Source organism: Neofelis nebulosa, chromosome 12 (genome assembly GCF_028018385.1).
Source record: "Neofelis nebulosa isolate mNeoNeb1 chromosome 12, mNeoNeb1.pri, whole genome shotgun sequence".
Classification (NCBI taxonomy): domain Eukaryota; kingdom Metazoa; phylum Chordata; class Mammalia; order Carnivora; family Felidae; genus Neofelis; species Neofelis nebulosa.
Genome location: NC_080793.1, coordinates 84,324,586 through 84,338,562, shown reverse-complemented (window position 1 = coordinate 84,338,562; position 13,977 = coordinate 84,324,586). Strand labels below are relative to the sequence as shown.

The following is a 13,977-nucleotide window of genomic DNA, read 5'->3' as shown; positions in this document are numbered from 1 at the left end:
GCAAGAATGTGAAGCTTTTTTTTCCAAGATGAGCAAGATGTATTCTGAGTGGAAGTTTCCCTTGCCAGCTTCTTGAGCTCCTAGAACTTTCCAAAGTGACAAGCTGGTCATAGGATCGGAGTTCAAGCTTCTCTCCTATGGAAAGGTCCACATCCTGGACAATAAGAAACCTGTATTTATGACTCTGTCAGAGAACCAAAGTCACTTAAGAAGCCAGACCATCTTTTGTGCTAGGACCGGTACTGACCTACTTCCTGGGGAGAGCCTTGGCAAACTACTTTATAGAGAGAAGGGGTGCTTTATAAATTCTCAGATCTAAAGAGAAGAAAACTATTCATCTAAATGGCATTCTGGCTACTTTTTTAAAGTTATGAATTTGAAGGAATCTGGACTTGTTCTCATACACAAAAGGGGACAAATGAAACAATTAAAACTAAGGTCAATAAAACCAAAATTTTGGAAGATTTTTTTTTGGCATTTGTTGATGAGGTTCTACTGGTTTCCATCATTGACATCAACTTTCTAAGAAGTGATACCATTTTGAGAATGTATGAATTGTTACAGCCCGAAGCATTTTCCCTTATGGGCAACACAGAAGAATCACTATGTTCACGAAAGCCTGGGTGAGCTCCAAGCTTGAACACCATCTTGAAAATTACTATTACTTTTATTATATATTTTTAAAAAGCTAATGTCAACAGTCATACAAATTTGTCAAATCAAGCAATACAACAATGTTTATTATTGCCAAGGAAGCGCTCTCTGTTGGGTTTCTCACAATAATAATAATCTCTTTGAATGAGCACTGAGTATGTACTAGGGCATTGCTATGCCTTTTGTTTGCATCCATTCTTGAAGATTTGGAATTGAATCCAGGTCTCCTGGCACCAATATGACTTGTCCATCATTGTCACACCAGCTTTTTCCACTGTGAACTTTGGAGTACAGCCTGGTGCTCTTGAAGTTGGCTATTTTTACATCTGCTCAGCCTCTTGCAAAAAAAGGGAGAGACCCAGAGTATGTGTGTATTCCACATCACAAGAAATTTCGAATTTTTGAGATGGGTTCAATCCCTCTGCATGCCATGCAGAAATTCTAAATGCCCCAAGGACAGGGGCCATGACTATTTTGTTCAACTCTATTTCTTTGATATATGGCAGGCCTTGAGTGTTTGCAGGTTAGATGGAAGGATAGAAAGAGGGATGGAATAACGGAAGGAAGTTAAGGTAGGAAGAAGAAATAAAGGATAGAAGGAAGCCTGGAAAGATGGATGGAAAGTGGGTGAATTGAAAGAAAGAAAGAAAGAAATAAGGAGGAAACAAAGAATTTCCGTTTTGATATTTCTTCTTTGCATTGTTAGTACTTAACATTTTTGGCATTTTTGAGTGGATATATTTCTGGAGATCTGGGCATTTCTATCCCAAGATTTGGGAGGGTTCATAAAAACAAATGTAGACCAGTTGAAAGGGAGTGGGGGAGGGGTTTTATGAAGTACAGTAAAATCAGAGTTACATAACATTTAAAAATAAAGTTTTGGTAATTTCAGTCATCGTGTAATGATTAGCACAAATTATTAGCTAACAAAGGGCAGAATTCTAGGAAGACTCCTTCCCCAAACCTGTGTTAATGAATGGATTTAAAATTTTAAATAGTATTAAGTATTTGTAATTTGCTTGCTTTACTTATTTACTGTGTGTGTGTGTGTGTGTGTGTGTGTGTGTGTGTGTGTGTGTGGTTGTTGACAGTAAATAGCCGCAAATAGCCACATGTTCAACAGTGGGCTACGTTCTAGCTTTAGTGAGCTTTTGTAAGTGTTAAATTCTTATAGCCTTCAACCTAGACATTCTCTGCTCTATTGTCTTATGGTTTATAGTATTGACTTCTTTTCCAGTTGCTTTATGAAAGGAAATTTTCTTTCCCCTAATAGTGGTATAGTTTATAACACCTCCGGGGCCATGCCTTTCCTTTTGTTTATATTTCACACAAGACCTATGTACATCCCAACTCGAGACTGGGTTCACAGTATTGCTGTTGAACAAATATTGAATAGGTTCAACTGTCTCTTATTAGACAATGATGTTACTTAACATTGTACACTTTCCAAAAGGTAAAATCAGGGCAAATTTTAGTCCATTCCCTATCTAGATGATCACAAACTGTACAATGGGCTGTTTCCACTTCGGTTCAATCTCTAGGACAGAAAAAGAGGCCCTGTAGACATATGAATTTCAGATTATTGAGGTTCTGCCACATTTCTTTCTCCTATTCGTGGCCAGTTGTGTCAATTTGGCTCGGTAATAGATGTGATGTCAGAAGGCTGTGGTGACAGCATTAGCAGTGCTGGGAGAGCAGTTTCTCCCCTGGACTAATTGGGACAGGCTGGGTGCGCATGCACAACTCAATCTAGGCTAGACCACAGTGCAGAGGGGCTCTGGTTGACGTCCCCAAGGGCCTCCTCCTAAAGTCTGAAAACTGAAACTCCCTTCTTGCCCATCCACAAACTATCTACCCCTGTGCTGGGAAACAGATCTCCACCTGGAAGGGGAAGAGTATCTCTATTGCATAAAATCCTTTTCTTGGGATCTCCCCAGTTCCAGTTGCATTGACCTTTCAATTCATCTTCTAAGCTGATGACAAGTAGCAAGAGAGGGTGTGGGATGCCCACGTGTGAAGCAGAAGCAAAGGGGTGGACCTCGGAGGCTGGGTCCACACTTCCCAGTGCATTCTGGGACTGAGAAATCACTGTCCGCAGCCACAGATCGAAGGAGTCTAGATAGACCATGGGTTTCTTTTCATAGTGACTACTAAGAGACTTCTAATGAGGGGGCTCATCCCTTGGTATTTAAGATGCTGTTCCTAAAATTGTTCTTGGAGGCTTCCCCATCTGCTCTCTAGCAGTTGCCAGGTGGCTCCACTGAGAACAAAGTATAGTGACTATGGTGGTTATGCCCTGTGGTTGCAGACTTTAAACCCTCTGGAGAAATTTCTGGTTCAGCTTGTGACCTGTCAAAGAGTAGTTCCCGGGGAGTTGTGTTGTTTTCATGAGCACTGGTGACAAAGAAAGAGGGTGGGATGTATGAGTTAGCAGATCCCACTGTGCCTTACCTTCCTGTGCTTCTGTGCTCACGTGAGGGAATTGTGTCAGCTGACCAGCCACCATATTGTTAATGCTTTCGCCTCCTCTGGGATGGATGGCTTGACTGCCTTGGGGCACATGTTAATAAAATAGTGCTTGCTAATACCTATTATTTCTCGAGCACCTCCTAAGTGACAGATGCCATGCTTCGGACCTCCTATACATTATTTCACTGAGATTTCTCAACAATGAAGTGGAGACCATATGGTAATTGAGGTTTAGGGAAGAAGATCAAGCCAAAAGCCAATGGCCAAGATAACACTGACAGAGTCAGCATTCAAACCCAAACTCACTGGCTCCATAGGACCCCGCTGTCCCTGTTTAAGGAAATGCAGAGGGGTCATTTACTCCCATGCGGTTATTCTTTTAGATGGGGATGGCATGAATGTCAGGGGACTTGGGAGAACGGTGTCATGGGAACAGCACAGCACCACGAATTAACAGACCTGGCTTCAGTCTCGACTCCCCCTCTGTGTGGTGGAACTGCCTTACACAGATGGCTTAGCTTCTCTGGGCCTCAGTTTTTCAATGGGATGATCTGTGACATTTTTTTCCAATGTAGCACTCCGGTTGCGTCTAGCTAGCTAGCTCCTTTTAGTGAGGAGTGAATCCGATGAATTAGATCAAGCTACATACTAGGGTCTCACTCGGTCATTCATTTATTCGTTCAATGAATATTTACTGCATACCTTCTGGGCTCAGAGAGCGATGCGTAATTTCAGACACAGTGCCTTCCCTCGAGGCGCCTACTGGGTATTGCCATGATCAGGATATTAGTCAAATGCCCTGCGGTATATTTGTATCAAACACTGTCGTTGTCGTCTCGTCGTCATCATCATCATTGTCATCGCCAGATATATTGCTATGTGACATTATTGGTTGGGATCCGTGTTGGCCACAGCTCATTCTACATCTGCCAGTCTGCCAGTTACTGCCATCCCACCTTTCTGAGCTGACAGCTGGCTCTTGTATCCTGCGGGTATATATCCTGACCCACTTATACACGGAATAGTTGTGCTGTTCTCCACTTGGTGGAAATTTTAGAGCATTTGCTTTTAAAAAGCATCCACTTTTAATCATGGAAAAGTGATGCTTTTTCCATGAGCCTCGCTTTTTGGCAAGATGTAAAAAGCTGAATGTAAGTGGTTTGCAACGTGGGGGGGGGGACAAACAACACCAGCCCCCCCAAAATCAACCTGTCCCAGTTCTATGGCATGTTTTCAAATCTCCCATTCACCTGCAAAGGGTGTCTCCCCGTTTTTCCTCATAACACCCTCTTTGGAAAAGACAAACCCTTGTCTTTGGTGGATAAAAAGAGGATGGGAAGAATTGCACTGCAAATGAGTGAAAACTGCATCCGTAAATGGAAAGGCTGAATTGATATGAGGAGAAAAGCAAAGGGAAATTGGCAACTTTCCCTGACTCTCTAGTGTGAGAAGGAAGAGGTGCGTGTTTGTGTCCCTTATCTTCAGAGGGTCTGCCTCTGCCTCAGCCGTGTGGGGCATTTCCCCTGCTGCGTTGCAGCCCCCAAGGACCGCTGTCGTTCCTGGGCTTTCTGGTTGTAGTGAAACCCATCAGCGGGAGAGCCAAACTGCCCAGGTCTGAGTCTTGTTTTCACCCCTTAGTTACCGTGTGACCTCGTACAAATGGCCTACCCGTCATCTCTTATTTGTAAAAAGAGCAGCTCAGTCGTGGAAATCAGCTCATCGATGTGTGAAGGAAGGTACTGAGTGTGATGCTTGGTCCTCTGCTGTTCTCTTCTAAGAATGGAGTGGAATCCACTTTGCAATCCTCCTTCAAAAGCCAGTGCACATACCTCCCGTCGTCGTTTCTGGTTCCACGAACTGCGTGTGCTATGGCAGGTGCTGAACCTGCACCGATCCCCAAAACCACCAGGGACCTCTTTGAGCAAGTGGCCTTTCTTATTAGGTGACCAACCATCCCGGTGCGCCTGGGACTCAGAGGTTTTTTGGGATGTGGGACATTTACTCTTGTAATCGGTAGAGTCCCAGGCAAATGGGGATGCGTTGGTGACCCCAACGTTGGCAAAACCCTCATAAGTTTTTCAGACAAAAAGGGCAGAGAGGAGGCATAATACTGAAGCTGAGTCCAGCAAAAGCCACCCACTTGAGCAAGGCCAGTGGCATCCCCTGAACTATAGACTGGTGGCCGCTTTCTTCGTCACCATAGTTGAACAAAAAGAGGGAGAGGCTTAATTCACTACCCCTAAGCAATATGTCCCTCATATAGAACTATTCTGACCACGCTTCTTCTAGAGCAGAGGCTCTCAACCCTGGCTGCCCGTGAGAATCACCCGAGGAACTTGAAAAAAAAATCCTGATGTCTAGATCCCATTGCTAGAAATGCTAACTTTAATGGTCCGGAATGAGGCCTGAGCACTGCTATTTTCCAGAAGTTCTTTAGGTGATTCCGATGTGCAGCCGGGATGCAGAATCACTAACCCCTGTTCCAGCTTGGGGCCTGCAACAGGTGCAAAATGATTTATATTTTCCTAATTGACAAATTCAGACTTTCCTGATCTGAGTCTCAGCTGAAATGACTTGATCTGTTGGCAACATGTGTGATGTTTTATTGAGTTGATTTGCCCGGGCTGGGATTTCCATTTGAAAAAAATTCCTTTGAGATGATTGAGTACTCTCTTTGTTTTCCCCTTTCCTCTTGTGAGGCCACTATACTTACCCGTGTACTGCCTGGCTCAAAGTAATTACAGTTTTAAAGCTGAGAAAATGCAAAGTTGAATTTGGGTGGCGGGGGGATAGGCAGATTTCCGATGAGAAAAAAACAAACAAACATCTTTTTTTGTACCAGCTTTTGCTGGAGGCCTGGTGGGAAAGAGCTGAGCGCCCTCCTTCTGGTATCCAGGTGGGGATGGCTGCTTCTCTGGGCTTTGGGCTGGGCTGGCCTGGATGGATGAAGGCTAGGCGGGTGGTACCTAGGGCTTTGGGAATATGGCTAAAAGCTCCTGGTAAGGTCCTCAACCAGGTGGCCAGGATTCTAGAGGAAGCAGGTTTCAAAAATTGTACTGTTATTATTCAGTGCTAAAAAGAAATGAGCTGTCAAGCTATGAGCATTCTTGGAGGAACCTTAAATGCATATTTTTAAAATGTTTATTTATTTTTGAGAGAGAGACAAAGAGAGAAAGCAAGTGGTGGGGGGTGGGGGGTGGGGGGAGGGCAGAGAGAGAGAGGGAGACGCAGAATCCGAAGCAGGCTCCAGGCTCTGAGCTGTCAGCACAGAGCCCGATGTGGGGCTTGAACTTACTAACCATGAGATGATGACCTGAGCCAAAGTCAGACACGTAACGGACTGAGCCACGTGGGCACCCCCATTAAATGCATATGATTAAGTGAAAGAAGCCAGACTCCAGAGGCTCCATTCTGTGTGAGCCCAACTGTGTGATAATCTGGAAAATGCAAAACTCTGAAGATGGCAGAAAGATTAGTAGTTTGCCATGTTTTTCAGAATCATTGAATGTTCACCAAGAGCGAACCGTAGCATTAACTATGGACTTCAGGTGATAGTAACGAATGAGTGTATGTTCAACAGTTATAACAAATGTCCCACCGGAATGGGATTGGTGACAGTGGGGAATGTTGTGTTTGTGTGGGAACTCCCTGTACTTTTCATTCCCTTTTGCCGTGAGGTTGAAGGTAGGCTCAAAACTAAGCTTCTGCAGCTTCCCCCAAGGCCAAGGTGGACAGTTCAGCTTCACACCCCCTTGCCCGTCCCTACTTTCTGTTAGTTACTAAAACCTTACAGGACACTCCTGATTTGAGTCCTGTGACACCCCCATGGAGGATGGTCGTAGTCAGTCTCTGTGTTCTAAAAAGCTATTACTCGGGGCGCGTGGGTGGCTCAGTCGGTTAAGCATCCGACTTTGGCTCGGGTCGTGATCTCACAGTCTGTGAGTTCGAGCCCCATGTTGGGCTCTGTGCTGAGAGCTCAGAGCCTGGAGTCAGCTTCAGAGTCTCTGCCTCCTCTCTCTCTGCCCCTCCCCCACTCACGCTTTGTCTCTCAAAAATAAATAAGCATTACAAAATTTAAAAAGTAAATAAAACGCTAGTACTCACTCGAAGAAATGGGATGATTGATAGGTTCAAAGGTCATCACCTCTTCATAAGGGGTAGCAATCCCTTTAATATCCCAACTAGCTCTTTCATAAACGGAAGTGAACGGCTTCAAATGTGCATTTCTACATACCACCAAAAACTGAAAAAGTTTATTTTTTTCTTATAATGAAAAAATACATGTTTATTGTGGAAATAGGACAGAAGAAGAAAACACCTGCGATTCTACCACTTGGAAGATAACCACTGTCAGTGGTTTGGTGGTCATACTCTCCTTTACCTGTGCACATACCCATAGACATATCTACAAACATTTTTCTACAAAAATATACCGAATATTCCTTCTTGGTAAGCCGATTTTTTCCATTTATGAGAATTGGATGAGCATCCTTCTCTTTCTTCTTCACTTCTTTGCACAATAAACTTTTGGATGGATTTTCCACCATTACCCTGGTGTTTAACAATTAGCATTTATTTTTTCCAATTTTCCTCTCTTAGCTGCTTTAGCAAATGTCCTTGTGACTGAAGGGTAAAAAAAAAAAAAAAAGAATAGCTGGGTCCAAAGTTGGGTGATACTTTAAGACTCTTGATTATTATTGCCAAACTATTCTTAATCTTTATTTATTTTTGAGAGAGTGAGAGAGAGATAGAGTGAGAGCAGGGGAGGAGCAGAGAGAGAGGGAGACACAGAATCCAAAGCAGGCTCCAGGCTCCGAGCTGTCAGCACAGAGCTCGATGCGGGGCTCAAACCCACGGACCTTGAGATCATGACCTGAGCCGAAGTCGGACGCTTAACCGACTGGGCCCCCCAGGCGCCCCTATTGCCAACTTATTCTTTCCAACTGTACACATTACACGGTTTCTTTGCTGTTATTCCCCTTCCCCTGGTCTTTGCTCATTTGACAGTCCCCGAACATTATCCCATTTTGTGGATTTTGACTCCAGCGAGACTGACCGTTTGTTCAGATGTTAACTGTCAGTATTTTTCTCTTTAAAATGGCTCATTTCTGCCCTTCCACACGGTTGCCTGTTGGGATTTCTCTTTTTCTCATTGACTTGTAAAATATTTTCAAATATGAAATACACTAGCGTACTTATAAGTAAGTAGTGGGAACATTTCTCCCCTCTGTTTTTACCCTGTTTATGGTGGGGTTTCAGAAAACCGTTTGATACCTGTGTGTTATCTGTATTTCTTGTTTAATTTACCTGTCACTGATATGGCATTATAGTTCATTTGCTTTAAGGAATTATCAAAAGGAGGGTTGTATCCCCCAAACCCTCTCCAAAGCATACCATGAGCACCCAGCAGAAACACATAATTGCAACATCATCAGTGTCTCTCTCCCCACCTCAAAGAGCTACAAAGAGCACAGTTCGTTTTACTAGATCGTTGGCCCTGATGAATTTTGGCGAATGTTTAACTTGCAGGCAAGGCTATCCAAGCCAACTCACCATCTAGTATGAAGTTGGCTACAAATGGTTGAGGTAGGTTTTTTGTTTCTTTTTTCTTTTCCAATCCTGCTAGAAGAACTTTATGTCTCTTCTCATGAATTATGACATCTTATCTTAGTGAGTTAATAGTATCTAATGGTTCCATCTCCAGGTAACGTAATCCAGCTGGAAATGCAAGGTATGCAGAGCCCATGTTTGAAAACAAAAGAGTATTTTTCTCCAGCCAGTAAATAAAAGTGATTTTTCAGCTATAAAAGGACAAAAGGTTTTGAAATGATCCCACTGGGCAGGGTTTCCTCGACTTGTTTTTTTTGGCACTGAGCCATGGAGCTAACCCAGCATCTTCCAGACTTCTTCCATTTTTGTAGCAGCGTGAAGAGTTTGCTAGATAAGACTAGAGTACCCCCCTCCGCCCCCCGCTCGCTACGGCGTGATGATTCACGCCTCGGCTCCTCTCACCCTAGAAGCAGCTGCAACCTAAAAGTGTCATCAGCAGATCATTGATCAGCATGTAGGAAGAACCGAACAATGATCGTTTTTCCCTTTAAATATCTTCACTGCCCTCTCAAGGTTGTATGTTTTTCTTCTCAAGGAAACACATTTAACATTTACCACTGCAAACGTAACGAGACGAGTACACGGCTCATAGCTCCGTTGAGAAGTTGTCACGAGTGTCTAACTCAACGGACATATTATCTCATTCTCTTTCCAAGGTTTAAATAGCTCTGGCACAGCGGGTCTTCCTTTTTGATTTTCTGTATGTGTTTTCATGGCCCTGAAACCTAAGAGTGCTGTTGTCCATTCTCATCACTCTACTGTAAGAAGAGATGGCCCTCCCCCTGGTCCTGGTCCCCTTTCTTACGATATTGCTGTTGATAGTGTCAGAGGATGAAATTATATGGATAGTTGAGAGCAATCTGCCTCCAGGTACGTATTAAGGAATCAGAGCTTCGAGCTGGCCAATAGACAAGTGCTTCAGTGGGCCTCTCGCACATTCACCTGGTTCTTTTTGCGCAGAAAGCTACCTGTTTAGCTGGCGCTTCTCTTTCTTGTGAATGCCGCAGTACAGACTGCCTCTCTTTCTGTAGCATAGCCGGTAGGATCAAGCTTCCCAGTTTATGCCTGCATCAGGGACTTTGCTGTTGCTGTCCCTTGGCTTGAAACGCTTTGTCCCCACCTCTCAGCATGGCTGACTCCTTCTCAAGTGTCCGCCCAGATGTCATCACCTCAGCGGAGCTGACCAAGACCATCTGTGTTCATTTCCTAAGGCTGCCGTCGCGAATTCTCATAGACGGGGTGGCTTAGCACAACAGAAATTTCCTCTCTCACTGGAGGCTAGAAGTCCAAAATCAAGATGTTGGTAGGGTCATCCTTCCTTTGAAGGCCCTAGGGGAGAATCCTTCCTTGCTTCTTTCTGATGGCTGCGTACGTTCCCTGGCTTAGGGTAGCATAATTCCAATCTCTGCCTCTGTCTTTATGTGACCCGCTCCTTTGAATTTCTCCTGTCTGTGTCTTCTCTTCTTCTAGGAACACTTTTCATTGGATTTAAGTTCCACCTGGATAATCCAGGATCATCTCATCTCAAGATCCTTAATTACATCTGCAAGACCGTTTCCCCAAATAAGGTCACTTTCACAGGTTCTGGGTGAACACATCGTTTGGGGATGCCACTGTTAGCCCTACTACAGATAAGCTACTACTCTAGATCAAGCAATTCTTGCTGCTGTCGTAGATGTGACGCTATCACTCAGTTTATTTTTCTCATCGCCCTTGTCCTTATTTAATGCGTCTGTTCTCTTGTCTATGTCTCTGTTGCCTGTCTCTACCCACATGAGTTCAAGCTTTGCGAGTAAAGAGCTATCTTACTCACTGCTCTGTCCCTAACACCTAGACCAATGGTTGGTGTATTGTAAGGGCCACCAAATATCTACTGAGTGAGCGATCCCATTGGGCAAACGTAATCTCAGCTTGACTGTTCGGTACTTTTAACAACGTCCAGGAATTTAGTTTATTTTCTGATGTTATTTTATGTTATTTGAATTTCTGTTGGCTCTTTTTGGAAACGCAAGGGTATCGTGGGACGTATATTTATCACGATGGATAAATCTGCCCAGCCATTTCAACATTCCATTGCTAACTGGTCTTGATAGTTCATTGAGATTTTACTTTTTCCCCAGGAACGAATCCTCAGCAACATATTTCTTTCTCCCTTAGGCTCTGATCACCTCCGGGAAAAAGATGGCCTCTGGGCGGTCTTGGTCTGGCTTTCCATTCTGGCTGCCCGGAAGCAGAGTGTGGAGGAAATTGTCCGAGATCACTGGGCCAAATTCGGCCGCCACTATTATTGCAGGTGAGAAGGCGCGGGGGCGGGGGGGGGGGGACTTCTCGGGGGACTATTGTTAAGGAAAACTGGTGGGCTAGAACCATAAGAAGGAGGCATCTTTCAGGACAATCTGATAGGTGCTTGGGGGTCATGTCAAGGACACCCAAACTGGAAGGCACAAATTTCCCCTCCCTTAGTGACCTTCCTCTGTAATCTTTTCATCAGTGTCTATAAAGTGGGCAGCCATCCCAAGAGGGAATCTGAACTGCAGAGCCTTAAAAGTCCTTTGGTGCCCAAGAGAGTTGTATAATCCGATCAGGGACTTTCCTTGTTGGTTCTCCACCCATAATTATCAAGGCAGGGAGGCAGAGATCAAAGCTGTGAAGGTTAGCATGCTTCTGTGATCCTCTCCTTCCCTCTGCCTTGTTTTCCCACTAATGGTCCCAACAACGTCTAAGGTGCCTGAGCTGGTTCCCTCTGAAGAGGCCACATGGTCCAGGAGCCCCAGATTTTGCTAAAAGTTTGTCCCTGTGGAAAGAGATACAGAAAACAGAAGTGCAACCCTGGGAGGGAGGAAGGGAGAAGGTCAACGGCTGAGCACTCAGGGTTGGGAGCCTATATCGCTTTCCTGTTTTTGAAGTAGGTGAGGGGTCACAGTCTTCTGGCTGCAAGGTTGCCTGCTAGATATGTGTCCCTAGACGTGCTAGGTTTGTGTACCTAGTGCCAAGCTGTGGATTTGGGGAAGCAGTGGTAGAAACGGCTGTTAACTATGGAGAACCTGGGAATGGGGCAAGGGGATCCTTGAGTATTCTCAGAGACGATGTACTGAAAACAGAAATCGTGGCTCATTTGCTTTGTTTATGAATAGTTAACTACTTGGGATGTTCGGTTACGTTTCAAGAGTTTAAGGAACAGAAAGAAAGCTCTAGACTTCCCTTATAAGGTGATTGTTTCTTGTCTTAAGAAGTCATTTAGCTAGATAAATATCAGAGAATAAGAAAGCCTGTGATAGGATTCCTCACAATCTAAAGGATCTTGGTGCTCTGGGAAAAGTTGACATTGTTATAACAGTCTTTGTTCGTGTCCAGTTAAGAAGGCAGAGGTTGTAATCGCCTGAAAACCACCTCAAATTATTCCTTGTACTATAAAACAAAGACTCTCAAGGCAGGTGGGAATTTGTTTTACTTACCAGTGTTTCTAACAAGTGCCAAAAAATCCTGATTGTTGTGGGCCTTTTTGGCATACCAAGGAACTAATTGGCACAGCAAGGCTTTCTATTGCATGAAGCCGTTCCAAAAAAGCCCAACCTGATAAACTATGTTATGATTGCCAGCCTCTGGCTTAGTGAGATCACTCTGAGTTAGGGATGTGTGCCTCATAATTCGTGCAATGATTATCTAGCTCTCTGCCAGGGTTTTGAAGACATGGTGTTATGATAAGTGTATTTATAATACGGTTCATTTTTGTGTGTGCGTGTGTGGCCAAGAGCTTACATGATAATTACTTTTTTCATAACAAATACCATATTAGAGAATATAATGCGATGGAGATTTAAATTCTTGTAGGACATTGAATTATGTTTCAGATTTCTGTCCAAAAAGATCACAGAGATAAAGGAAAAGGGAGGAGAGAATAGGTAGGATGAAAAGTAAACCCTTTTTTTTTTTCCAGGGTCTAGCAAATGCAGGTTGTGAAACAGAATGACTTCTAGCTGTTTTGTTTTTTGTTTGTTTTGTTGTGTTTTTTGGTGGGGAGGAGAAAACAAAAACAATTTTGGCTTAACTATTTCTGAGCCTGAAGTTGTGAGAACCCAGACGGATTTGCCTCATACGAGTGGACCCCAGAAGGAATTCTCCATTGAAAGATTTCCTCCCTTGAAGCTGTGTTCCTCTGGTGGTCAGAGGGGGTTGTCGGCCGTAGGGCAGGTGTGGGGTGCTGGAGTCTGCTTGCCTATGAACGTTTGGGCAGGCGGGCAGGCTGGTCTGATGACCTCAGCCATAGACTTGAATGTGATCTGTCACAGTAGTGGGTTTCCTCAACTTCGAAATCTCTTCCAGTGCCTTTCTTGTATCCTAATAAACCCTCTTATCCCATCCGCATGCCTCTCTCTGCTTGGCTCGGTCTTCATCTTCCCCCCAAAAGACTATCTTCAAAGAGAATTGAGGCTCAGTACACATACACTGCTGAGAATGTTCTGAGAGAGTTCCTGGTTGTTTTGTGTCTGAGGGCGGGGAGGACACAGCTGTATAGGAGGGAGAGAATAAAAGAAAGAGCTATAGGGACAGAGGACTCATTGCTAGAAATGGCATCATTCCATGTTTTCCATTTTGGCTAATACCCTGCTGTTTCCTTAAAGCCTTGAAAGATCTTGGGTGAAGGAAAAACAGTAACAATGATTCGTGTTCCTTCTTTCAGCTCACTGAGAACTCCCACCCTGTCCCTGTGTTACACAGAACCCCATCGGAGATCCCACCATAGCCAATTGTGCAAAGTTGCACCTCTGAGGGCTTCTTTCTTAAACAGATCCCCCTGGATGTGCCATTAGGTCTTGGTCAAGACTGTCCACCATTGGGCAAGACCCTTTGTGATAGTTACTAAGAATAAAATCAATTAATAGTTTTAAGCAAATGATGTCTGGCCACTGGACCACCTACTTGATGTGCATTATGGTATTTAAACACCACAAAAACAAATGAGATAGGTGTTATTTTAGTCTTTTTTTTTTTTTTTTTTCTAATCACTTTCCAGCCCCATTGTTACATTTGATGTTCTTGGCTAGGAGGATTTCTTTTTTTTTTTTTTTTTGATGGAACAATTGTGCTATCTCTTCCAAGTTTCCAAGAGAGTTTTGTGGTACGCGGAGCTCCCTTCCTCCTTCTTTCTTCACCTCCCTGGATTCTTCTACCTCCTTCCTTCCTCCCTTCCCTTCCTCGAATTTTTCATCCCACTACTTAGAAAACACTTACTACTGGGGCGCC

The 13,977-nt window shown here is 44.0% G+C and overlaps 1 protein-coding gene across 1 annotated transcript in view; it reads left to right on the top strand.

Annotated features, from left to right (window-relative positions):
- Nucleotides 1-13,977, top strand: part of PGM5 (phosphoglucomutase 5) — a 184,828-nt gene that overhangs the window by 118,464 nt on the left and 52,387 nt on the right. Inside the window, exon 8 of the mRNA XM_058693250.1 lies at nucleotides 10,891-11,026. Within this exon, the coding sequence (XP_058549233.1) occupies nucleotides 10,891-11,026 (136 nt within the window). The remainder of the gene's footprint in view (nucleotides 1-10,890; nucleotides 11,027-13,977) is intronic.